This window comes from Microtus pennsylvanicus, chromosome 9 (assembly GCF_037038515.1).
Source record: "Microtus pennsylvanicus isolate mMicPen1 chromosome 9, mMicPen1.hap1, whole genome shotgun sequence".
NCBI classification, from domain to species: Eukaryota; Metazoa; Chordata; class Mammalia; order Rodentia; family Cricetidae; genus Microtus; species Microtus pennsylvanicus.
Genome location: NC_134587.1, coordinates 46,537,949 through 46,564,383, shown reverse-complemented (window position 1 = coordinate 46,564,383; position 26,435 = coordinate 46,537,949). Strand labels below are relative to the sequence as shown.

At 51.7% G+C, this 26,435-nt stretch overlaps 1 protein-coding gene across 1 annotated transcript; it reads right to left on the bottom strand.

Annotated features, from left to right (window-relative positions):
• Positions 1-1,005: 1,005 nt before the first annotated feature.
• Positions 1,006-26,435, bottom strand: Aif1l (allograft inflammatory factor 1 like). The gene is made up of 6 exons (XM_075985786.1): positions 26,327-26,435; positions 26,118-26,179; positions 13,385-13,451; positions 10,528-10,569; positions 6,492-6,654; positions 1,006-3,664 (listed from the first exon to the last, which is right to left on the bottom strand). Exons 1-6 carry the CDS (start codon positions 26,355-26,357, stop codon positions 3,577-3,579), a joined length of 453 nt encoding a protein of 150 aa, XP_075841901.1. The 5' UTR covers positions 26,358-26,435; the 3' UTR covers positions 1,006-3,576.

Genomic DNA, 26,435 nt, shown 5'->3' with positions numbered 1-26,435 from the left:
GGGGTTTGGTGACTTTTAATAGAAACCCAGTTATGGTGGTGTGTGCCTGCCAATATCACCTCTCGGGAGGTGGAGCCCTGAGAGTCAGGAACTCAGGGCCATCCTCGGCTACTTGGCTATCCTTAGCTATCCTGGTTTACACGAGGCCCGGTCTGAAAAAAACGAATTGTTTAAAGAAGTAAGGGATGTCCACACAAAGCGGTTAACAAATTAACCAGTGGCTCTCAGCCGAGACGGGTTAAGACCTAGATGTACTAACTGGTGTTGAACTTTCTGGAAAAATAAATGTAGAGGTTCCTAACTTCGAGCTCGTGTGTCCGGTCCAGAGGACATATTCTATCAAGTGCTGTTTTCAACGAGTTGTTTATGTGTCCCACGCCTCTTCTCATTGTAAAATAAGAGCCGGGCGTGGTTAGTATTCTGGCGTCCGTACTGGCTCTGCCCTTAGGGTCCTGACAGATTGCGTCCTCAGCTGCTGCCACAACGTGTTGCCTGTTAGTTGGGTTTCCTTTCCACCTCCTGTCTCTCTCTCCCTCTCTTTCCTTCTTTCTCTCCTGCCATTCCTGTCCCCAGAGGTTGATCTCTTCCCTCCCCTCTCCCTCTTTCCCATTCCTGCAATAAAAACCCTTCCACATGAGCCTTGAACTCACAAAGATCTGCCTGCCCCTGCCTCCCGAGTGCTGGGATTAAAGGCATGCACCACCACAGTCCGGCTAGATTTTCCAAATTCCCACTCACCCCCCTCCTCCCAGTGTTATTATTTTATTACAACAATGTGTGGCGCATAGGCAGAGGCAGGCAGATCTCTGAGTTTGAGGCCAGCCTGGTCCACAAAGTGAGTTCCAGCACAGCTAGGGCTACAGAGAGTCGAGTAGAAGTGGGTCTTGGGCTTAGTCAGATGAAGTCAACTGTCTGTCTGGGACTCATTCCACTGCTACCTTTGTCAGATAGCTCTTCTGAATTTACTAAGCCCAGAGCTGTCCCCAAGAAGCACAAAGACACTGGTGAGTTTGTCTAGTTTATTCCAATCTGCAGATGGGGTCCCACCGTACATACACATGCACACACGTCATTCACCCCTATCTACCTGACAAAAGTCTATTGAATCACAGGGCAAAGCCATACTTGCTTTGGCAGTCCCATGTGTCTGGTGACACCAGTTAGATTTGGTCTTTTTCAGGAGTAAAGACAGCTGATGTCCCAAGAAAGCTAAGCCCGTAACTAGAGAGGTTAAGAATTCTGGAGCCAAAAGACAGATACAGCTTGAAATATATGCAAACTCCTCCCTCTAAGGCTTATTCTTAAGTCTCTTCCCAGGGGTTGATCTACAGAAAACTGAAGGGGCTCACAGGGTCCTTTCCCAATAGAGAGCCTCTTCCTGTACCCTGCAGAGGTCAGAGGCACACTCCTTTGCTGTCCTTTATGGGGGTGTTATGTAATCCCATGAGTTATGGACCCACTGAGCCTGACTGGTTCTACCTTCCTCTGTCACAGAGAATTAGACAGCTGAATACAGTCCAAGGTCCCAACCCAAACATTGAACGAGGCAGAAGGAATGGGGAGAGATGCTAATCTTTAAAAAAACATAAATGTCAACAGATGGGGTGAGGGTAGACAGGATTTTCTGTTACAGGGAGGAACGCTGGGGTTTAAACATCAACTAGACTGCATTTGAAGCGTAGCTAAACGGTCTATGCTGAGTTGGACTGGTTGAGACCAGAGGATAACCGGGGCCAGTCATTCTGTGCCGTTTGCTTCGGTCTCCAGCTGCTGTGGTACACTAAGGAGCCCCAGGAAACCACACTAGCTCAATGGTTTCCCGTCTTTTCCCACTTAGGGGTTAGGCTCTTCTAACAGTCTTGCCAAGTCATGAGTCAGCTGGAATTCCTGGGACTACAGGTTACTGACCTCTTGCCGCCGCTGCCCCTCCCCATTTCCTAACATCACACTGTCCTTGGCTGGGTGTGATTCCCCAGGAGACCCACGTTTCATGTGTCAGCCCATTTCACTGTTGGGTTCTGGACTCAGAGCATATAGTGAATGCTTGATAAATTTGTTTGCTGAATGACTGTGTCTTGTCCTGAGTGGCCAGGGCAACAGGTTCCAGAACACGGGCAGGGTCAGGCTGAGGTCCCCACTCGGATAAGATGGGTCAAGTTTGATACTCACTGCAGTAATTCTTGGAAATGGTCTCTGAGGATCAATCAAGAAGGTGAAGGGAAGACAGACTGCCAAGGCAGGCTTGGCCCTTACCTGAACCCACAGCCAGTCTGGAGGGTGACACCTTCCTCAAGTATCAGGCTGGGAGATAAGTCTCCCTTCCCTTTGACCAATGCACCTGACCACCTGGGTGCCAGTCCATGCTCTCTCTAGATTAACCCCCTGACCTTCCAGCAAGGTCCTTAACCCCTATAGGGCACATAGTGAAATGAGAGGTATGACCTGGATAAAATCTGCAGGTGACCTCAGTCTCATCCCCAGGCTTCAGGCCTTGAGTGACTGGAGAAGGGAGCTAGGAGGTGGACATAGCACACATCAAGACAGAGCAGGACTTAAAGCTTGGAATAGGCACTCAGCAAAGAACTGCTGAGGACTGGGTGAGTGGAGGGATAACTGGGTGAGTGGAGGGAGGACTCGGTGAGTGGAGGAAGGAGAGGAAATAGCCGGATTCAGGGCATCTTACAGTCAGCTTGTTTCTCTGTTTGAGGTCCATCATGAGAACCTGACTCCTCTTCTGCCCTGGCACCCTTAGCATCCTCCCTAGAAGTGGGGCTCCCCAAAGCCACTATCTTCACCTCTGCCTCTGAGACCCTTTCCTGCCCAACAAGGGACAGCAGAACTGCACTGTCCCTCTGAGCTGTCTGTAAAGGTGTGGTCACAAGAAGTAAAGCCGGAAGTTCCTTCTGGTTCCTTTGAAGGACTCCAATTCTTCCATTCCCCACCTTGTGTCACGTCACTGAGGACCGAGAGTGGCAAGAACCAAGGGGAATCAGCTGCGTCTGTGAGGCACCCAGGAACACCCTGGAGCTTTGTGCCTGCTCAGGATTGTTTGAGAGTGGGGAGAGGGGAGGGGCAACAGGGTCAAACCTGCGGCCTAAATTTAGCTTAGAAACCTAGAAAGAGGCTGGGCGGTAGTGGTGCATGCCTTTAATCCCAGCAATTGGGAGGCAGAGACAGGTGGATCTCTGTGTGTTTAAGGCCATCCTGGTCTGCAGAGTAAGTTCCAAGACATCCAGGACTGTTACACAAACACTGTCTTGAGAAACCTAGAAAGATGAATTGATGGGCAAGACCCTCTTCAAACATGGGAACTCAGGTGTGCGGCCTCCATACCCTCTCCAGTTTTGATGTCAGCCCTTCTGTGTAGGGAGGGCAGGGCAGCAGGAAGCAGAGAGCAGGGGCCCTGAGGCTTAGGGTTCCCCAGTCTCGTTAAGACAGGTAACATGTGCATCCATAAAGAAACGGAAATGAAGAAGAAATGAGTCCATTAGGACAAAACACAGAAGACGGACAACAAGGAGTGGAGAAAGCAGAAAGCCAAGGGCAGACGGTGGCCTCGAGGGTCCAGGCCGGTCCTCAGGGCAGGCTGGCGATGTCTCTCTCGGGAGGGGGGCCAGCTGGCTTGGGGCTGCTCTCATTGGCTTTTCCTTCAAACATCATGACCCTGGTTTAGAGATGAAGAAAACAAAACAAAAGGGTTAAGACTCCTCCCCTCAGACAGAGACCTCCCCAGCCTTCACTCTGTTGGTCTTCAACAGAACGTCCCCAAGGCTATTCTGGGAAGAGCTGCGTGAAAGATCATCCTTGCCAGGTGGTGTTGGCAGAGGCAGCGGAGGTGGCGCACACCTTTAAATTCCAGCACTCAGGAGGCAGAGGCAGGCAGATCTCTGTGAGTTCAAGGTCAGCCTGGTCTACAGAGCACTTCCGGGACAGCCAGGCCTACAGAGAAACCCTATCTCAAAATAAAATTAAAAAAAGAAAGAAAGAAAAGAAAGATTACACTGGTAGCTGTGTGGAAGGCTCTGGAGGTCCTATTTCACAGAGAAAAAAACTGGGGCACAAAGTGGCAGTGGAACTCCCCAACTGCTCAGGCAGTCCAAGGTGGAAGAAGGGACAACCCTCTAGACCTCTGGCTTCAGACCTGTGCTTTACCATCTAAGCTGTCTGAAGAAGAGTGGGTTGGCCAGAACTCTGCTCAAGAATCCCATCAGATCTTAAACAAAACTAACCATTGACTGGTCAGCCATGGTGGCACACACCTTTAATCCCAGCACTCCTGAGGCAGAGGCAAATGGATCTCTGTGTGTTCCAGGCCAATCCAATCTCCATAGCAAGTTCCAGGACAGCTAGAGCTATATAATAGAGACCCTGTCTCAGAGAAAGGAAGGAAGGAAGGAAGAAAGAAAGACCTACCCTGTCTCAACAAAACAAAACAAAAGCCCTCCACACTGTGCTACAAATCCATTCTGGGGGAGGAGACAATGTCGGTTCAAAAATTTAACCTTTCAGGGAGACTGCATTTTAGCTGGCTGACTGCTTCAAGCTGAGTGACTGACAAACACTAACCTCTGCATGTTTATACAAAATTGGGCAGGCAAAATTGGCCACATTGAAACATGGGTTCAGGAGCCAGTTCTTTGACCTTCATGGACCTCCATGAACACCTTGAATGCGTATGTGTATGTGTGTAAAAGTCAGAAAACAATCTCAGGAATCACTCCTCAGAGTCCCCCCTTCCTGCTTCTTTTCTTTTTTTGAAACAGGGTTTCTTGGTTGTCTCGGACTTGTCAAATAGGCCGCTGACCAGTGAACCCCAGGGTTCCGCCTATCTCTGCCTTTGAAGCACAGGGATACAGGGACATGCCACCATACCGGCTTTTTATGCGGGTTCTGGGAACCAGAATCAGGCTGTGCTGTTTCCTGGCTGAGATGTCTCCCTAGCCGACAAACCTCTTTCACTAAGTGAGACAAGTATAGGCCTATAGATACGGCATGCGGATGTTTGCCCTCAGCTGGGCATGAGGCAGAAATCACCACCTCATCTCACTAGCCCCCAGGACAACCCTTCACATGTTATCAACGCCACTTTCAACACCGAGAATCAGGCAGGAATGATGGTGCACACTTGCAAAACTGGCTTCTGAGAGGTGGAGTCAGGATTCCAACACTGAAGCCAGCCTGAGCTATGCAATAAAATACCACACACACTGGTTGGTGGCGGCACATGCCTTTAATCCCAGCACCCAGGAGGCAGAGGCCTGTGGATCTCTGTGAGTTCAAGGCCAGCCTGGTCTACAGAGCTAGTGCCAGGACAGCCAAAGCTACATAAAGAAACCCTGTCTTGAAAAACAAAAACCATCACACACACGGACACATATACCACACATATGGGGACACAGACATACACACACATGGACGTGGACACAGAGGTATACACACAAAGGAAAAAGGAACCAAAGTCCAAGGACCAAAGATAACCTGCTTAGAGTCACCAGGGAACGAGCAACAGTGCCAGGATTCAAACTCGAATTGACTTTTTCAGGGAGGGAAGAGGTGAAAGGGATTGAGCTAGGTCTCAAGTAGCCCAGGCTAGCCTTAAATTTCCTAGGTAGCTGCGGATAGCCTTGAAACTCCTGTCCTTCCTGCGCCTTACTGCCTCAGTGCTAAGAATACAGATGTGCCCTACTACATGCCCAGTGAGAGATGATTACAGACTCCTTTAACTCACAACAACCTCAGGGAGGAAACAGATCAGAACACGTTGACAGGAGGGTAGGGGGTGCAGCAAAATGGTTGGAGCGTTTTCCTACCATGTATGAGGCCCTGGGTTTGATTATAAGTGTCTCATACAAAGGGAAGGGAGGGAGGGAGGAGAGAGGGAGGGAGGGAGGGAGGAAGAGAGGAAGGAGGGAATAAAGGGAAGGGAGGGAGAATTCATAGTCAGGTCTGGTATGGTATTACATGCCTATAATCTCAGTACCTGGGAGGCTGAGGCAGGAGAATTGATGACTTTTGAGAAGAGCTTGGGCTACGCAGTAACAGACCAACCAGGGTTACATGGGGGAACTCAGTTAAGACTCTGAAAGCCCTGTCTCAAAATTAAAAAAAAAAAAAGCCAGGCAGTGGTGGCACACACCTTTTACCCCAGCACTGGGGAAGAAGTGGCAGGCGGATCTCTGGGAGTTTGAGACCACTCTGTTTTACATAATTAGTTCCAGGACAGCCAAGGTTACATAGAGAAACAATGTATCAAAAAAACAAAACAAAGCAAAAAGACAAGACAGTGCCGCCATCATTTTTGTCATTCATGAAGCCTCCCTTGGGGTTTACCATGCACCCCAATACAAACTAATCTCTCTAGGTAAGGAAAACAGGCTCTGAAAACTCCAGATCTTCCCTCGACAGGTAGCACAATGAACTGTCCACCACTAGGGGATGGCCAAGGTGGCCTCAGCCCAGGGCCTCTCCCCATGAGGTATGGAGATACTCACAGTTTGAGGACAGCTGACCGCTTGCCCAGCATCATGTTCACGAAGTCGCGGTAGGAGATGGTGTCACTGACACCGCCTGTCACCTCCGAGATCATCTTCTTCATCTCCAGATGGGTCTTGGGGACCCCCAGCTTCTCCATCATCCTCTTTAAAGACATTAGATCTGCCAGGAGGAAAAGTAGATCTGCTGAGTGGAGACAGGATACTGCGGGCCTGCAGGGAGCCAGAGATGCCCCCTTCTTCCTGCACTGCACAATTAGTGACCTCCTCTCCCTGCAGGCTGCAGCTGGTGATGATTCCCCTGGGGAGGCAGGAATGAGCCCTCCCTGCTCTCTTCAGAGGCAGTAAAGGCCAGCAGGTAGCTACCTGGGCTTCGACAGTCAGATTTGGTCTGGGATCAAGCGTCACTCTTCTTGGCTGGGGGTCCTGGGGAAGATTGCGTCACCTCTCTGGGATGAGAGGTGACACAAGTCTCCAACCCCAGAAGCTGAAAGCCTGGGACAGAAGGATCACTGCAAGTTTGAGAACAACCTGGGCTACATGTTGAAGAAGGCCTAGGGAGATGGCTCAGTCAGTAAGTTGTGCAAGCACGAGAACTGAGTTCAAAGCCCCACAGCCCAAATAAATACTCAGGCACCCTGGCCCAAGCTTATGATCTCGGGGATGGGGAGTCAGAGACAAGAGGATCCCAGAGACACACTGGCCACCCAGTCTAGCCAAGTCAATAAGCCCCAGGCCCAAAATAAATAAATAAACAAATGGATAAATAAATAAGCAAATAAATAGGAAAGCCATTTAGAAGACCCTGATGCCAACCCCCTCTTCTACACCCAGGCACACACAGGTGCACATGTATATGTGTGCCCACACACACGCAGGCACATACACACAATCAGTTTCAAGGAAAAAGAAAACAGAAGAAATGGTGATTAGGCTTATGTGGACAGGATATACACGATTCTCTCCCAAAGGGGCCTCTGAGTTAGGGTGAGCCAAGGTGCCTGGGAATTAGCCTGACTCCGGGCATTGAAAGTCAAACTTTCTCTGGCACAGCACACAGAGACCATCGCCACCTGCCGCTTCTATTCTGCTGCTGTAGGACTCTCCAAGGCTAGAAGGGACAGGGAGCCAAAAATACCCCTCAGAGCAGGAAAAGCAACAAAAGGACAAAATAGAAGAAAAACAAGGGAGGCACCAAAAAGCCCTTCCACCCCAGGGGCCTCTGCCTGATCTCCGGCTCCCACCAACATCTGAGGCTATTTCCTCAGAACCGTTCACCGCGAACAATGGATCAGCAAAAGGGGGGGGGCAGATCTCAGCGCTGTGAGCAGGGCTGAGGTGGGCAGCACTTGTGCATGTCCCAAAGTTGCTAGGCTTTCCAGGCTCTTCTGTGGAAAAGAGCTCGGGGCACACACGCTGCCCACCTTCAAACTAGCAAGACTTCTCCTGGAGACATGGGGCAAGGGGATGCTGAACACTTGACCCACTGGGTCTCCCTCACTGGTGAGATTTACTCTACAGACAACCAATCCCCACACAGGGGTCATCCTCAGCTACATACTGAGTTACAGGCCAGCCTGGGCTACCATGAGACCTGTCTCAAGAGAAAAATATGAAACCATCTACAGTCTAAAATTCTAAATGGTAGCTTTTCAAGTGTTGGCTGGACGCCTTTGGCTCCATTCACACAATGGAATATCCTGGGAAGGACAGAGCAACAGGGAACCTGCCCAGAAGCAAAAACAGGGACTGAGCCCACGCCCTGACATCGGGGACCCATCAAATCCTTTCACTTCTGAGTCTTGGTTTCCCACCCACAACCTGAGGGTGACTGAGCAGCCTGGACCATGGCCCAGCCCTGCTGGTGAAGATCAAGCTACCGTTTCCTGCCTGGATGTAGGTGCCCTGGGATTTCTGTGTCTCTGTCACCCACGCACCTTGACAGCAGGAAGTTCTGCTGGAGGTGAGAGGCAGTGTCTACGCCCCCTGTCAACTGCAGGACAAGGGACAACAAGGCAGACTTGGAGAGAACAAAGCAGCAGCCCCTGAGTCCAAGAGACAAGCAGCCTTTGCAGGCCTGGGCGGGATGGAGCGCCAGGCTCTAGAGTGGGAGGCTGTGGAATCCAGCAGGGAAGCACACCACGAAGGTTCCCAGGCAGTGAAGCCAGGCCAAGCGTGGAAGGAACCGGGGCAGGCTTTGCCTAAGGCAGGATAGAAAGATAGAAGATGAAGGGGCTTGAGGAGGGGGAGGAGCCCCTTGGCCCTGAGGATATGCCTTAAGTCACACACTGGCAAAGAGTCAAGAATTTCAACCCAAAAGACAGGGAAAAAAAAGTGCTGTGAAGATCGCCTGCATAGAGAATGTATTCCAGTCCCCAAGAGACTCCTAACAAGACCTATAGAACAGTCGGCCAGCCATGCACGCAGACAGAATGTGTGTGACCGCTGAAGTTAGATTTACCAGCACACCATGTTGTCTGTCCTGAGAAAAATCTCCCAGACAAGATCACAAGCCCTGTTTATAGTCAGAACACGTCTTGACCCGTGGATGGTAAGAATTCCATTGACCTTGGTGACCTACAACTTTATCTTTTTAGCGTGTTAAGTCTGTAACAGTACACTCATGAAACCCTGTAAAATCTCACTTATGAAATGACGAATTCTTCTGATAAGTAGGCAAAAACATTTTTTACTTAATCTTTCAAACTTAGATATTGATTATACCCTTTGAATAAAGTAATGTCAAAAGTCACCAAAATCATATAGCTAGCTATTGTTAAGCTGGGCTGCTCCTTTCTTGGCAGCTTCTGCTTGTTTTGTGCAAGCGACTCTCTCTCTTGAGAAAACTACACTACTTCCACTACTCTCCTCTTTGGTTTTCTATTTTTTACTATACTTTTTAAAATGGTGTGTGTGTTTGTGCACACGCGCACACACGTAACCACAGTTCCCACAGAGGCCACCAGAGGGTGCCAGATCCCAGGAGCGGGAGTAAAAGTTATTTATAAAGCCCTTCACGTGGGTGCTGAGAACCAAACCCAGGTCCTCTGCAAGAGCAGTATACACTTTGAACTGCTGAGCGATCTCTTCAGCCCTTTCTTTGTATTTTCAATTTTTAAGACATATTTATGTGTATGATTTTTTTTTATGTGCACTGTGTATGCTGTGCACTCAGAGGCCAGAAGAGGACAGTAAACCATTTGGATCCAGAGTTACTGGGGGTTGTGAGCCATCATGTGGATGCTAGAAAATGAACCTTGGTTGTCTGCAAGAGCAGCCAGCGCCCTTAACCACTAAGTCATCCCTCCAGTCCCCGTTGTTTTTAAGTGAAGTGAATTTGGAGTTTACAAAGAGGTTTTAAGGTGGATTCAAACATGAATGTTAAGAGCAGGGGGTGATGCCGGGTATGGTGGGAAAATCTTCTATAGGCAGGCAGATCTCTACGATTGCAGGCCAGCCATGACTACATAGCAAAACCTTGTCTCAAAATACAGGGAAAAGAAAAAAGAAAAAATGAAAGGAGGGAGAAAGGAAGGAAAGGGGCCATGGCCAGCATGATGGCCGAGTAGTGGAAGAGCCTGCCACCTGCCTGACAACCTGTTTGATCCCAAACCCAGAATCCTGTAAGTTGTGTCCTCCCCTTTGTTTCTTCCCCATTACACACACACACACACACACACACACACACACACACACACACACACCATATATATCCATAAATAGGTAATAAAAACTCATTCTGAAATTCTTTTTGTTGCTGTGTTAATCGAGATCCCAGTGCCCCCACCGAGTGGAAGTATCTGAAAAGAATTCAATATTTCCCTGTGTCCCCTGCTGCTGGTGACAGGGTAGCCGGGTCATCAGTCCCAATAGAGAAATATCAGAAAGTTCTTCAACCTTATCCAGTGCCCCTCACCAGACCAGTAAGGCTCTTTGGACCTCAAACCTTCTACCCACCCTCCACCTCCGCCACCCGGGTCTCACCCACCATCACCTTCTACCCACCCTCCACCTCTGCCACTCGGATCTCACTCACCAATCTCGCCTTCATTGTTCAGGTCAAACTCCATATATTTCTCTGGAAATCACAAGCAAAAGCTGCCATTAGCTTGGAAGCCACAGCTCTCCCTGTGGAAAAAGCTGACTAAACCCTTGGGGGACCCTTGATACCCTCCCCATCCCAGGAGTCCTGTCATCATAGCTGTTGTCTCTGGAAGAGCCAAAAGCTTTTCCTGATACCAGGTAGGTGAGAATCAGCTATGAGGAAACTATAGCGCATGTTGGTAGCCATGTCTCCTGATGGTCACAGTGTTCCCATGTGGCTAGAGACTCCAGTTTGGTTGTTCCCACTATACAAGGGTACGCGCGCGCGCGCACACACACACACACACACACACACACACACACAAACATAGGGTCTACATCCTCTAAAGACCAAACAGCTGTCTGTGACTTTAGTTCCAAGAGACCTGACACCCATTGCAAAACACGAATGCACGTAAGAGAAAAATAAATACAATAAAAAACCCAAACATTAATATACTATTACTGCATCATTGTGTTGATGCTAACCTCCCTTGTGGAATTTCTGAGAGGCTCATGGGAAGAAAAACCCTAACGGGAAGATCTGTTCTACATGGTCTGGATCACCTTCCCCCATGAATATGCTATATACCTCATAAATATTCATAAAAACTTATTTGTCATCTACAAAGCAAAAGCCCACTCCACCACTCTCTTTGGAATGTTTGCTTTGCTTCGCCTTGATAAATCAATTTCTGCTTAAACTGCCTACATCTCTTGATTGAATTATTTATGTGTGCGTGAGCATGTGTATGTGTGTGTTTGCATATGTATGATGTGTGCGTCTGAGCATGCACGCGTGTGGAAGCCATGGGACCACTTTGAGACATTCGTTCTCTCCTTCTGTCTTTCCATGGGTTCAGAGGATTGAACTCAAGTCATCGAGGGGTTTTGTGATCAGTGCTTTTGTCTGCTGAGCCATCTCACCATGACTGAACTGAATTCTTTAAAAAGAACCAGTATCCACAATATTCCTGCTTGCACTGCTGCCTTACAGGCACCCTGAGGGGAAAAAGGTGGCAATGGGCCACACTGACCCTGACAGGAAGAAGGCAGCTTCCTCAAAGTAGGCTGGCAAAGTCAAATTATGCCCTTGGAGATTTAGGGGTGTAGGGAGGGTGGTGGGGCAGGTCCTGGGGTGCCTCCAAGTATCCCAGGAGGTGCTGATGGGCAGCTGGTGCAGAAGAACCCAGGGCCCTCCCTAGATGCGTGTGTAGGACCTTCCCCAAAGCCTGCAGACCTTGAGATAGCAACCCCTAAGCCAAAAGGCCTAGGGAGACCAGCCAGGGAAGGTAGCAGGAGCTGCCCCAGCTTGACGTCTTCTGACCAGGGCAGTATGTCAGCAAGTTCTTGTGTGGCTTTGGGACATGTCACCCCTACCTCAGCAGTGCAAGCCCTTGGGGTCTATTCTGCACCACAGGGCAGCCAGAATGACAGGCACCCTGTTCCTCTCCATGCTCCCAGCTGGTCTCTCAGCCTGGCGTGTCCTCCCAGGTATGCCCAGGCCCCTCCTCAGGACTTCAACTTCCGCTAGCACCGGTCCTGCAACAGGGCTGGAGCCCAGTGAGCACCCATCTGGATTACAGAGGAATGAGCAGCTTGAGGACCTTTGGGTCTCTCCCTTTCCAACTAAGACTCCCTGTTTGACAGAAGCAACCTCACCTCCCAATGAAGATGTGACTTCAGAGCCCAAGACCCTGTTTTCCATAAGGACTGGGCCCCTGTGCCCTTTGCGTACCTCTCCTAAAGGCCTGTCCCATTCCCCACTCTGTGACATCATATACCTGGATTGAGACCTGGGGCTCTAGGGACTGAAAAGGGTTTAAGCCTCAGCTCTGTCCTTAATGAGCTATGTGACCCCTCTGTCAATAGCCCTACCTCCCCAAGCCTGAGTTTGTTGGTCTGAAAATGAACAATTTCACCACCTGCCTTCTGACGCGTGGGGAAGCAGGGTCGCAGAGCGCACTGGCCTATGCGGAACAGGGCTTTCCCTGGCTGACACTCGGCACCTGCAGGTCATTATTAACATTACTGCCATCTAAGTCTTGGCCAAGACAACTATGCTGAGAGCCAGCTAAGGCAGGCGAGGCGCACTGGCAGGTACTTGGTCTTGGAACGGGAAGAATGCCCAAACAGCAAACACTTGGGAGAGGGATGAGACCTCCTGGATAACCTCTGTAGAGCTCAGGGTTCCCATCCCCCAAATGCACCCCAGAGGCAGGAAAGGTGGGTCTGCCCACTCCTTGTATGCCCAGGCTCCTCTCTTTCAGTCACTGGCGGAGGACCAAGCACCAGGGCCCCGAACAGAGGAACCTTTATACTGCCCCTCTCCCCGCGCAGGCTCCTGAGTCCTGTTTTCTTTTCATCCTGTGCTGTTGGGATTCAATGGGCAGAAACTCTGCCCCCCTGCCCCACTGTAGCGACACAAATGTCTATTCTCCACAGGGGCTCCTGAGCGGCTCCGCCAGGGAGGGGGAGATGCAAGGGCTGCTCACAAAGGCCAGATTGTGTGCTGGGGCCCTGAGAGTGCACAGGGCTGGACGGGGAGGACAGGAGCCAACCTGAGCCACACCGAACAGCATGGGACAGAGAGAGGGCAAGGCCAGTCAGGGGTCCACAGTGGTGGAGGAAGGAGAAAGGGCCTGCTTCCACCTCTGGGGGACCCCGTCTCAAAGCCTGACGGGAAATGGGGCATTCTGGATAAATCAGAGCTACAGCCCAGTCCTGTGCAGCCAAGGAGTCCTGTGTGCCATGAGCTGAGGGAGCAGCCAGAGCTTCCGGGGGCAGTTGGGCAGGCAGCCCCGGCTCACCTTTGAAGGCCGCGAGCTTTTCCGGCAGGTTCTCTTCATCGCTGTACTTCTGGTCACAGAGGAACTCCTACGGAGGTGAGACCACAGAACTGAGCTAGGGCTGGGGGCAAAGGTCACCTATAGGCAACCCATGCAGGGCTCACCCATTTTCCTGTGAATCCTCAAGGCAGAGCCACAGACACTCTGGTGGCAGGAAGTGTTCTCTGCAGTTTGGGGATCTACTCTAGGGGACTGAACACCTTCAGTGCCCTGTGCTGTCCCCAGGATCTGGGAAGCTGTGAGCTCCAGAGACAGCTCCTAGTCTGTAATTCTTAGGTATGCGGTCCTCAGCAAATGACCTCTTGTGCTCACTGGACCATTACCCTCCCCACCAGGTGAGCATCGAGGCTGAACAACTCCTTGAGTTTGCAGGGATGCCAGCAATGAATGGCTTGAGTTATTACCCCTTCTGGCCCGAAAACGGCTGAACGTTACCTTATGAGACCGCCTCCCCCCTCATCTCCACCCTCCCCTGTAAAATGAGATTCGATCCCTGGTGAGCCTCCCTTCAGCAGCTACAAGAGACAAATATTGAGTCCTTTCAGAAGCAGATGGGTACTGTGGGCAGCTCCAGGGAGGACCGGAAGGTAACAGCAGCCTTCGGGGGCGCTCAGGCACACTGGCTCTTTTCAGATCTCCCAACACCTCAGGAGGCAGCTGCCATTCCCATGCCTGTTTCTGGGGAAACTGATGCGCACACAGTTAAGGAACCCTGCCGAGCTCACCATATTTAAGCCACAGCGCTAAGTGCTGCAGAGTGCGGGTGTTCACATCTGGGCTCTCATTTTAAAACAAAAAGCTATCCCAGCACTTGGAAGGCTGAGGCAAGAGGATGGTAAGTTCAAGACCAACCTGGGCTGTGTATCAAGAGATTGACTTAAAGTAATAACAAAAGGGGCTGGAGAGATGGTTCCACATCTGGGAGCACTGGCTGCCCTTGCAGAGGACCTGGGGTTCGGTTCCTGGCACCCACAGGGCAGCTCCAGTTCTAGTCAACCCGATGCCCTTTTCTGGCCTCCATGGGCACCGCTTGCACATGGTGCACACATGTGAACAAACATTCACACACATTTAAAAAAATCTTTAAAACAATCAAGAACTATGCTTATCAGCTGGGCAGTGGTGGTGCACGCCTTTAATCCCAGCACTCAGGAGGCAGAGGTAGGTGGATCTCTGTGAGTTCGAGGCCAGCCTGGTTTACAGAGTGAGTTCCAGGACAGCCAGGCCAAACAGTGAAACCTTGTCTCAAAAAACAAAAACAAAGACAAATAAACAAACAAACCCCTATGCTATCTATGAGTGCTTGTGGCTGACAGGACCGGGCAGTATCAAGGTATCTTAAGTATACCTCAGCTCGTGGCAGGCTAGGTATCTGGACACAGCAGGCATGCTCCCATCGAGCTGTTTAGATTCTGCTAAAGCCCTGTTTCCACAACTCCATTTATCCATTCATCCATTCATTCACTGGGCATTTCCCACATTTAGACTGTGTGAACTACAGAGTCCACATAGTAGGGGGCTAGGGAGATGGCTCTGCCACACAAGCATGAAGACCGGAGTTATATCCCCAGTACCAAGTCCAAAACCAGGTCAGACAGCATGTGCCTGTAATTCCCAGCACTCCTGATGTAGAGGAAGGAGTCTCTGCAGCTTGCTAACCAACCAGCTTTGCCAATTTGCTGAGCCCCAGGTCTTAAACAAGCCAAATAGACTGCTCCTGAGGAACAACTCCAGAGCAAGGTTGACCTCTGACCTCTTCACACATGTGCATACAAGTACATACACACGCACACGCACACATGTAATAACACTCAGATCAAATGGGCCAATCAACCTCTAAATTCCTGATGTCATTTCCCACTAAATGACGCCAGCCTGTATGCACACATCTTGCCATAGGAGGCTCACTTCCTCTCCAGCCTATTGTGAACCCAACAGAGAGAGGTGACAAGAATCTAAGTGACCTCTGTCTGACCCTCCTTCAGCTCAGAGTCCTCTGCTTACCTCGGTGTCCTCTGACAGAAGGGGAAACCACCTGCATGCGGCTCTTGCCCTGGATTCAGAAGGCACCATGTGGCTAAGCACCGACTGTGGCCAGTATTGTGTTATCTTATTAAATCCCCCAGGCCTCATATTCTGAGTCTATGGGCTGGAACTCAAGCAGAGGAGTTACAGAAGGTGTCTAGTCCACACACCACTGAGGAAATACAGGGAGGGATTCTAGGCCAGGCCCTAGGACCCAGCTGTCCCCCACCCTCAGCTCCCACCTAGCTGGAGATGGATCCTTCTCCCTAGAAGCCAGGGCTGTCCCCTTCCTGCTGACTCTGTGGAGACAGGCTCCTTTTCACAGCGCTTTGCTAAGCTCCCCATTACGATACCAACAGCAGAACCATTCACTCTTGTTGGTGGCCCCAGCAAACCAAATCGGTACCTCCCAGGGTCCCGATCCCTCATCTGTTCATTTAGGGACAAGTTAAGTCAGTGGCAATGAAGACAAGGGGCATTAAAGGGGGGTGGGCTAGTTAGGTCTGTCAAGTGTCTCCTTTGCCAAGTAAAGGCTCTCGAAACAATGACCATGGACAGCTACCAGAAGTCAATCAGTTCTGAGTTTTAACACAGCATCTATTTAGCCCGCTTCTAACGCTGTGTCTCCATGTCTAGTTGGCATCACCAGTGCCTGGAAAACCTCATGCAGTGGAGTGTACACAAAAGCATAAGCAAGGGCTGAAGAGAGATTTCAGTAAAGCCTTTCACATAAGCCTGAGGGCCTGAGTTCAATCCCCAGCACTGGGTAAAACCCAGGTGTAGCCTCATGTCAGGGCTGGGGAGGTAAACACAGGAGGATCCCTGGGACTCACCAACCAGGGCTCATCTGACCAAACTGAGGAGCTCTGGGTTCAGTGAGAGACCCTGTCTCAAAAACTAAGGTGGACGCCAGGCATGGTGGTGCACACCTTTAATCCTAGTACTTGGGAGGCAATTGGGCCTCTGTGAGTTTCAGGCCTGACAGAGCTACACAGCAAGACCTTGTCTCAAACAAACAAACAAACAAGGTAGAGAGTGGTTAAGGAAGACACTCAGTATCCTCCTCTGGCCTCCAGATGCACACGTGCATGCACACGCGCACACACAACCAGCACGTGGCACTTCAGGGGAGAGATCCAGAGGGCCTGCCCTGCTCCCACACTATGCCGCTGGACAGAAGTTCTGCCCCACCACGGCCTGTCTGTAAGTACTATCCTCCCTCCACCTCCTCAGACAGGCAGGGCTGGGAACACGCGGCAGGAGAGGCTAATAATGGCTCCCTCTCACTGGACTTCCAGACTGTGCTCTCAGAAGACAGCAGGGGTGGGTGGGGGTGAGCAGTAAGGGTGTGTTTTGATGACCTCCTTTATGCAGAAAAAGCATTATTATTATTATTATTTTGTTTTTCGAGACAGGGTTTCTCTGTAGCTTTGAAGCCTGTTCTGGAACTAGCTCTGGTAGACCAGGCTGGCCTTGAACTCACAGAGATCCGCCTGCCTCTGCCCCTGAGTGCTGGGATTAAAGGCGTGCGCCACCATCACCCGGCCAGAGGAAGCACATATTGCCATCTTACACGACATTCAGTTAACGTGCCCTCCTCCCATCTCCTGTCTCCTGCCCCTCCACCATTTGGGCCAGCTTTCCACACCACTCCCGTTGGTTGAGCTCACTCCTATCCCAGGACCTTTCTTTCGGCAAGATTCTCCCCCTCGCTTCAAGACTCTGATCATAGAGGTTCTCCCCTAAGCCCCTACTTCAAAACAACCCAGCCTGCCCATCAGTCTGCCTTCACTTCTAATCCACCTGAGCCTGCTCCGAGTCTTCTGCCCCAGGAAATGAGTGGTCCCTAACACACTTTCCAAGGACACAGCTTTTCAAATACTCCCCACTGTCCGGCTGCCCTTGGGAGGACGCGGGGTCTGCCGAGCAGGTACTCAGTTAAGGGTTTAGGAAGGAGTGGGTGAACGGAGACCCGGGGAAGATGAACAACTTCCCAGTCTCGTCACTAGCAAGTGGCTGAGCTGGGGATGAGCTCTGAGGCCAGGCAGCTCGGCCTTTGCGCTCATCCAGAGCTGAGGAGCAGAAGCCATCCTGGGCAGTTAGGTGTGGGGAGGCGGGTCCCCGGACACGTGTCAGCTGGGCCCTCGAACGCTGGCTGCCTTCCACCTTCACTGGACCAGGAATTGCCATGGAAACACACCTCTAAGAAGGAACGTCTGTCTGTGAAGGTGTTTTGTGACTGAGAGGTAGAGCAGAGAAAGGAAGACCCCACCCTGAGTGGGAGCAGTCCCCAAGGGGAACCTGGAGCCATAGAGTAAATAAAATAGGAGAAGAGGCAACAAGCTGAGCGCCAGTGCCTGTTCCTGCATGCACATACAATGTGACCAGCCACTTCACGGGTGGATGACACACCTTCCTGCTAGGGTGGGCGTCCCTTAAAACTCTGAGTCCTTCCTTCCTTCAGTCGCTTTTTGTCAGATATTTTGTCCCCGTCATGAGAAAAGTAATATACAGATGCCCAGCACCCTAGCCGGCCAGCCTAGAGCAGGAACTCAATACAGAAACATGCCATTTGTCCCCACCGCTTCCTCCAGACTTCTCTGGGAAATAAGCAGTTTCTCAAAACCGTGACTGTGTGTTACAGACACTGGAGTGGACTCCAGGAACGGAGTCACAGCTTCCTTTGCAGCCAACAGTGACAAATGCTCGAGCCACCAGAATGACCCTGGTGGGAAACGCAGCTGGCCCATGTGGGTAGGTGCCTTGCATTGGGACAGCTGTGTCCTTGGCTGTGGGCAGAGGAGACAGGTGTGCAGGAGGCAGAGTGGGGACACAGAGGCCAAGGCGCCAGCTTCCACCATGCCCATCCAGGCTGTGGATTCTTGGTTCTTGCTCAAGCAGAGCGCAGGTCCCTTCCCTGAGTCCCCCTCCCCCACATCCTGGCTCAGCCTCTGGGGGAAGTTTTTCTCAGAGGCAGGTACCCTTGAGCGGGACCTTGAATCCAGGCCAAGCTTGGAGAGAGATAACAGTCAGCCTTGATATTTGGAAGAAAAGTGAAATAATCATCAAGGGGTAACTGGGGTCAGAATGCCTGAGTCTCATTCACTTAGGCGCTATGTGAAAATTCATAATTTTATCTGTGCCTTGGTCTCCTCCTCACAGGAGTAAGACGACCCCAGCTGTCTCCTAGGCTTGTCTTGAGAGCTAGGGAGAACCAGTACTGACTGCCTGATACCAGACAGTACTGAAGGCTTGTTAGGAACTTACACGCTCTGTGTCTATTGTCAGCTTGTCACTCACGCTCCAGAGACCACCATCCATTATTAACCAGAATCTGGAGAATCATCACTAAACTTTCCTGACTGGGGGCTGCAGATTTCTCAAGGCCCGTCTCCCATTTGACAGACGGGATGAGAAACTGGGCGGGGCCCACTGAACCAGTTCAGGGTTACAAAAGATTGCACCTCCCTCATGGTCTATATCCCTCGGCCATCCCAGCAGCTTCCTCCTTGCCCCAAATAAGCAGGTGGTGGCCAGGCCACAAATTTCAGGGAAAAGAAAGACTGGGAGTGGGTGGGTGTCACCTTTCCTGAAGCAACAAGGAAGGTGCCTCCAAAGCTCGGAGGAGTCAGGGGGTCCTGTCCCATAGTTGATGCTACCCCCATCTTTTTTCCCAACTCAACCCATTATCCCCAAAGTTAAGTTTTGCAGGAAACACAAGAAGCCAACATATGAGGTGACAAACAGGAAACACTAGAGTGGCTTCTCTGCCTCCGGGGGAGGCTTGGGAAGGTGACAGACTGAAGCATCCACCTAGTATCAGAACCCAGAAGGGACTTGAGCATCTGGATTGTGCTCCTTGGTCACTAACTGGGGAAACTGAGCCCCCCCCCCAGAAACCAAGCCCCCTAAAGTCATAATGGATGGACTCCAGGTGCAGGGCAAGAGCTAAGACAAGGAAGGGGTGGGGTGAGGCGAGTTGCCTGGGTGCTACTCCAGGTACCCCATCTAGCAGTGCTCTGACTCACTGTGGCCCTAACTTACTTTCCCACATGAGGCCTCAGTTTCCTCCTTTATAAAATGAGGTCACAGTGACAGCCCCTGGACAGTGACAGGTCTGCTGGAAGGATAAAGGGAACTCCATCTGGCTGAAGATGACATATACAACGATGGCCTCACTGTCATGTGTCAGTTACCACCACCCAACCCCCCAGCCACACCCAGAAAGCAGAAAGGGGGCACACTCATCTGTGAAGACCTCCAGAGGCTGGATACTCTGGTTACCGCCCCCCCCCAAAGGCAAGCTTCTCTTAGTCTCAAACTCCTGGCTTCTGCGACAGAGACATCTGTCCACCTGGTACAGAGCTGTGCTCTCATCTCTGACAGCCACCCTGGCTCCTGGCTATTTTTGGTCAACATCTGAGATAAACAAGAAAACCTCTATCCCTCCACCCCAGCCCCTCCCAAAGGCTCAGTGGATCCACCTCCCTCGGTCTCCCAAGTGCTGGGATTAAAGGCATGAGCCACCACCTCCTGGCTTCACCTTTTCTTTTTAAAGTGGTGCTGGGGATCGAACCCAGCGCCTCAAGCATTCAAGACAACACTCTTCCTATGTTCTCATCCCGCATGCAGCTGATGCAGAAAGACAAGTCAGGAGGGCTAGGAACCACTGTGAGTTCGAAGCCAGCCTGCTCTACATACAGAGTGAGTTCCAGGACTGCCAGGAGTACACAGGAGTACACAGAGAAAACCCTGTCTCAAAAAGAAAGAAAAGAAAGAAAGAAAGAAAGAAAGAAGGAAGGAAGGAAGGAAGGAAGGAAGGAGAGAGAGAGAGAGAGAGAGAGAGAGAGAGAGAAGCTGAGTAGATATCACCCTCCCGGAAGCCAGCCAACAGACTAACTAGCGGCTGATACCCTGCAGGTGCCAAGGACAAGCAGCACCACGCTGGGATCCTGTGGCCTCTGACACAGCCCACAGGCTCTCACAGGGCCAGGGCCAGGCCACAAATGCCCAGCCTGGCACCTGGTGAGCAGCAGGAACCTGTAACAGGCACCCACAACGACAGCAGGCTCACATTCCCCAGGGCACTCCTGGAGCCTTATCCGGACACAGTGTCCTCGCCAATAGCTGAGCAGCTAAAGAAAAACACCCCAGTGACCACACACATAAAGCAGACCTCACAGAAATTCCATCTCCAGCTGCCTGTGACACGCCACAGCAAGGTCACAACTGGCAAGACCTGCAGGGGACACTGAATCCCCAGAGGCTCACATGACCCCTTATCAGCATCTCCTTTATAATATATTAAGGGACGAGCAAGAGAGACGAATGTCCTCAATGCCAACCAGCAAGGACAAAGTGGTACTGCCAGGGACACAGGAAAAGGCACACCTGCACCGTCCCTGGGTCAAGTCTCAGAGGCCCCACGTGACTGGGAGCGCGGGCGGGAGACATACTCACCCTGAACATCTGAGATCTCCTTGCGCCCCATCCTGCACCCTCCCAGCTTCCTTCCCAGGTGGCAAGGGACCACTGAGACAACCAGTGGGCTCCTAAGGGACAGAGAACGCAGAGTGTCCTTCACTTGACCCAGGAAGGCTGAGACGTGGAGACAGTAGCCAGAGATCCTTGTCCTACATAAGCAAGGGAGGCCTGGGCTACCACAAGCTGCAGCCTCTGGTGGACTGGGGCCCGAGCAGGCTATGGCTGATGTCTGGAGTTAAGACAGACCTCATCCGAGCCCTTCCTTTGCTGAGGGATCTGGGCAGGTGATTTCGCTAGGCTGGGCCCTGTAATCCCTCATCTCTAAGGTGGGTGTTATCATCCTTGCCTGAGAGGAATGTTCAGGGTTCTCTCTCCATACCCGACTTATATGAGATAGAGCGGTCCACTGAGGCGGACCTGCGAGCTGATGCATGATGAATGGCAGGCATGGAACACTGCCACGTTCACATCCTCAAAGATCCTGACCAATCACAAACTCAAACGGTAGCCCCACCCCCACCCCCCAGCTCCTCCAGATCATCTCCAGTGCTCAGGCACTCCAAGGGGTAGCCAGCCCAGCCCCTTGGTTTCTTTAGGTTCCTATGGGAAGACAGAGGAAATTTTTCCCATTGCCATATAAGGCTGGGCCTGGCTGGCCTGGGGTCACCTACCATGCCATCAGGGCGTGGGGAATGCCAGCTATGTGGAGGGAGTAGGAGGCACTTGCCTGGTCCAGCTTGCTCCAGTAGTGCTCACACACACACACACACACACACACACACACACACACACACACACAGTGGAAGGGGGCTGGGTGTCTACAGAAGGGGTCACTGAAGCACAGAGCTGAAGCACATGTATGCAGTCTGAGTCCCGCTGTGGCTGGTTTTTCGTTTGTTTGTTTTGTTTTGACACAGGGTCTCCCTCTGTAACCCAGGCCTGGCACTCAAGCCTCCTTCCTGCTCTAGCTGCCTACTCAGATGACAGGCACACACCACCACCTCTGGCTAAATTGTGGCTGATTCATCTTAGGCAATTAACTCAACTTCTCTGAGCCTCGTGGTCAGTGTCTATCGGCACAGTTAAGAGAGGGTGTTCTGCATGCCTGCTGCAGTGCCAGCACACTCCCTAGGAAAATGATCATAGAAATCAAAATGGGGGTCTTGAGATGGCTCAGTGCGTAAAGTTGCTTGCTGCTAAGCCTGATGACCTGAGTTCAGTCCCTGGGACCCACGTGGTAGAACGGGAAATCTGACTCCTGCAAGTTGTTCTTTGGCCTCCAGATACAGCCTGTGGAGGCTGCACACACTTCCACATACACTCAGCCTGTGGTGTGTATGCCGCACACACTTCCACATACACTCAGCCTGTGGTGTGTATGACACACACATACACACACACACACACTTCCACATACACTCAGCCTGTGGTGTGTATGACACACACACTTCCACATACACTCAGCCTGTGGTGTGTATGACACACACACACACACACACACACTTCCACATACACTCAGCCTGTGGTGTGTATGCCGCACACACTTCCACATACACTCAGCCTGTGGTGTGTATGACACACACACACACACACACACACTTCCACATACACTCAGCCTGTGGTGTGTATGCCGCACACACTTCCACATACACTCAGCCTGTGGTGTGTATGACACACACACACACATACACACTTCCACATACACTCAGCCTGTGGTGTGTATGACACACACACACACATACACACTTCCACATACACTCAGCCTGTGGTGTGTATGCCGCACACAATTCCACATACACTCAGCCTGTGGTGTGTATGACACACACACACACATACACACTTCCACATACACTCAGCCTGTGGTGTGTATGCCGCACACAATTCCACATACACTCAGCCTATGGTGTGTATGACACACACACACACACACACACACATTCAGCCTGCGGTGTGTATGCTGCACACACTTCCACATACACTCAGCCTGTGGTGTGTATGACACACACACACACTTCCACATACACTCAGCCTGTGGTGTGTATGCCACACACACATACACACTTCCACATACACTCAGCCTGTGGTGTGTATGACACACACACACACACACACACTTCCACATACACTCAGCCTGTGGTGTGTATGACACACACACACACACACACACTTCCACATACACTCAGCCTGTGGTGTGTATGCCGCACACACTTCCACATACACTCAGCCTGTGGTGTGTATGCCACACACACTTCCACATACACTCAGCCTGTGGTGTGTATGACACACACACACACACACACACACTTCCACATACACTCAGCCTGTGGTGTGTATGACACACACACACACACACACTTCCACATACACTCAGCCTGTGGTGTGTATGCCGCACACACTTACATATACACTAATAAGTTAATGGAATTTTTAAAATATTTTTGGTTATTGTTATTTTTATTTGAGCCAGGAATTCCCTAGCTGTACTGAAACTCACTCTGTAGACCAGGTCATCCACCTGCCTCTGCCTCCTAAGTGCTGGGATTAAAGGTGTGTGCCACCACCACGCAGCAAAAATAATTTTTGAAGAAACTAAAGTGAACCCCTAAACAGCTGTGTTACGTGCCACTCCCTGCCTCCTCTGCCCCTCGCTGTCCTCCAGCCCCATCGGTGTTAGACTTTGACTCACTGATGATAAGAGTTGCTAAGACAGAACAACCTTTCCCGCGTGCAAACAGCCACCCCAGGGAAGGGGGAAAGCCCTAAGGGAAACTGGAGTATTGGTCCAGAAAGTCTCCCTAGGGCTGGGCTCTACCCCAGACAGCAGCTGGGGGTGCCCATGCGCATGGGCACAACAGCTGGTCACACAACTCCCACGTCATGAGTCATGAAGTCATGCCTGTTTGGTTTCCAGTTTATATAGGGCCAACAGGCACTGCACAGCACAGCACACAACAGCAGGGCAGTGAAGGTGTTCTCCAAGGAAGACAACTCGCTGCCAACACAGCTCTCTAGAATATTGCATTCTGAGGACACTTCACGGCAGCCACGGCCAAGGGTCAACCAGACTGGGACTCTCAAGCAGAGCCACCCAAAATTCTTGAGTCGATCCTTCTCCATTGACTGTGGTCCCCCTGTTCCCACTGCAGGGAAGAGCGAGCAGCTGGTATGTCCCTGGCATACCTCCATGCCCACTCCCTATACCTGGAGACGTGACACAAACCAACGATGATGCTCACAGCAGTCACCTCGGTGCATTTTACAAACATCATCTGACTGGGGGGAAATCACTACCATTATCTCTTGTGGCCTAGGAGGCTCAGAGAGGGGAAGCAGTTTCCTGAAACTCACAGAGCCAATGCTTGGCAGCCTGCCTCCTGGCTCTGCCTATTCTGTAGTCACCTTGGTCCGCTGTAACACAGGAGAAGCTCAACCATCTAGCATAAACCTCTAGGGAGCCACATTCTGGGTTACGCTACAGCCCTATAGCACCTGAGCTCATGCAGATGATCTCAGAACGGCATCCTGCAGCAGAGAGACCCTAGGTTGTGAGCTGTGGAATGGAATGGCTCAGATACTTGCCCTCTCCGGGTATCTGATATCCTGAAGTGGTTAGATCACAGTTCCCACTAGCCCACCCTGTTGGCAACAGGCCCTCCCTTTTTCCAGTCACCTGTCCAGTTCCACCCCATTCCAAGCCTGGATCCTCAAGGGTGGGGTCAGCGCCGGTAATCCCCAGGTCTCAGCTCTTTCACTCACTAAGGTCACCTAGTGCTCTTCTCCAGCTGACTCTGGTTTAGGGTCTTGTTGGCTATGGGTGGAGTCAGCTATCTTAGAACCTGCCTGACGGACTTGGGGAGGAGGGGGTTGTATGAGGTCATGGTCCCAGGTTCCTGTCCAGAAAGCAAAAGCAGCCAAGGCGGGGTGGTGCCGAGGGACCTTCCAGAAGTCCAGCAGACCCGCCCCAAGCCCAGATAGCTGTACACAGCTCCTGAATCCATGCTTTAAGACAAACACGGAGAAGCAAGCAAGCAACGGAGGAACAGTATAAGAGGGCCCAGAGCCCTCCAGAGGCTTCTGGAGTTGGTGGGTAGGAGACATGCCTACCTAGGTCTAGGCAGTGCATGCATGGGAATAGAGAAAGGAATCGGGAGGAAATACTTCAGCGGCATCACAGCCCCCACATCCAGTGTGCTGACCCAGCTCTCCACCCGGGACCCGCAGCTTGTCCCCCTGGGTATCCAGAGACCCAAGGGGCAGATAAGGGCCTTATGTCAGTGGGCTACCTCTGCACCCCTGTGTATTAACAGCTCAATGGTAGAGTGCTTGCCTAGCATGGAGAAGGTCCCGGATTCAGTCTTCAGTACAGCAAAAAAGAAAAAGGAAAAGAGAAATCTCTAATACACTTAAGAGATATCTCCCTAAAGCTAGACCCTAGAGCATGCCAGCTCCCTGCCTTACTGAGCCCACAAAGCGACCCTGCGGGAGGTGAGAAACCCTTACTGAAGACACTAGTCATGTCTGAACCCGGATCCTGAGAACCATAAAGCTACAGACTGTGCCACCTCCGGGGCTCTGCCAATCGAGGAAGCCCTGACACCTTTCTTTATCTTCTGGGATCTACACGCTCAGTAGCAAACTTACGGAGCTGCTATTGTGTGTCTGGCAGCAGCGGAAGGATTTCTTTCTAGAACTTCCCCGGACCGGTTAAAAAAAAAAAGCAGTCCCTCGGGCAACTTTTCTAAAAGCTGGTGAAAAAGAGCTGTGTGTTGGGGTTGGAGGTGGGAGGCGACTGGGAAATGCCAGCATTTGCCAGTCAACCCCCAGTGTTAAGTTCTGTGGTTCGTCCACGGAGACAGCGCTAGCCCAGGGGGTCCCTTCTGGCGCCAAAACCCTTAGGTGGTCCGCAGTGAGCTCCCGAGAAGCCCCTGCCCGCCTGCACTGGGCTCCTTCACCAGCCCCACCTCCCTGGTCAGAGAGTTACAACTTGCAACCGGAGACCGCCAGGCAGAGAGCTAAGGGGTGGAGTGGACTTACCTGGAGTCGGAGGCCACACGGCAGGGGCTAGAGATGTACTTGGGGAAGGCAAGGGATGGGGGAAGAAGGGGCTGATTTTGTCTGGGGGAATGGGGTGGCACAGTGAGGTACAAGGAACCCATACGCTGTACCCCGCGGTGGTGCGGCTTACCCGGTTGATCTCCGCCAGCCTCCTCTCCTGCCGGGCTTTGAGCAATCCGAACGCCTTCCCTCCTGCGGGAGACAAAGAGGCGGAGGGGAAGCGAGGCGACCTCCCGGGCCACGCGACCCCTGCGAGTTACCGCGCGTGCAGAGCTGCGCGCACAGGTGACGACTCGGGGACGCCGAGCACGGAACAGCGCTGGGACAGCAGGCGCCTACCTTGGAACCTGTTGCTGACCGCGACCGACATGGTGTGTGCCCGACTCTGGTCACGGCGAGCGACGACGGGGAGGAAAGCGCGCCTGGTCCAGAGTTTCAGCGGCGTGTG

Bases quoted from the DNA above. Each gene is read 5' to 3' on its own strand.
- Aif1l (XM_075985786.1), bottom strand. From the start codon at position 26,357: ATGTCGGTCGCGGTCAGCAACAGGTTCCAAG. The intron at 10,570-13,384 runs GTGAGCCGGGGC...TGTGATTTCCAG, and splicing joins AAAGCTCGCGGCCTTCAAAG to AGAAATATATGGAGTTTGAC. The intron at 6,655-10,527 runs GTGAGTGAGATC...TCCTCCTGGCAG, and splicing joins GAACAATGAAGGCGAGATTG to ATCTAATGTCTTTAAAGAGG.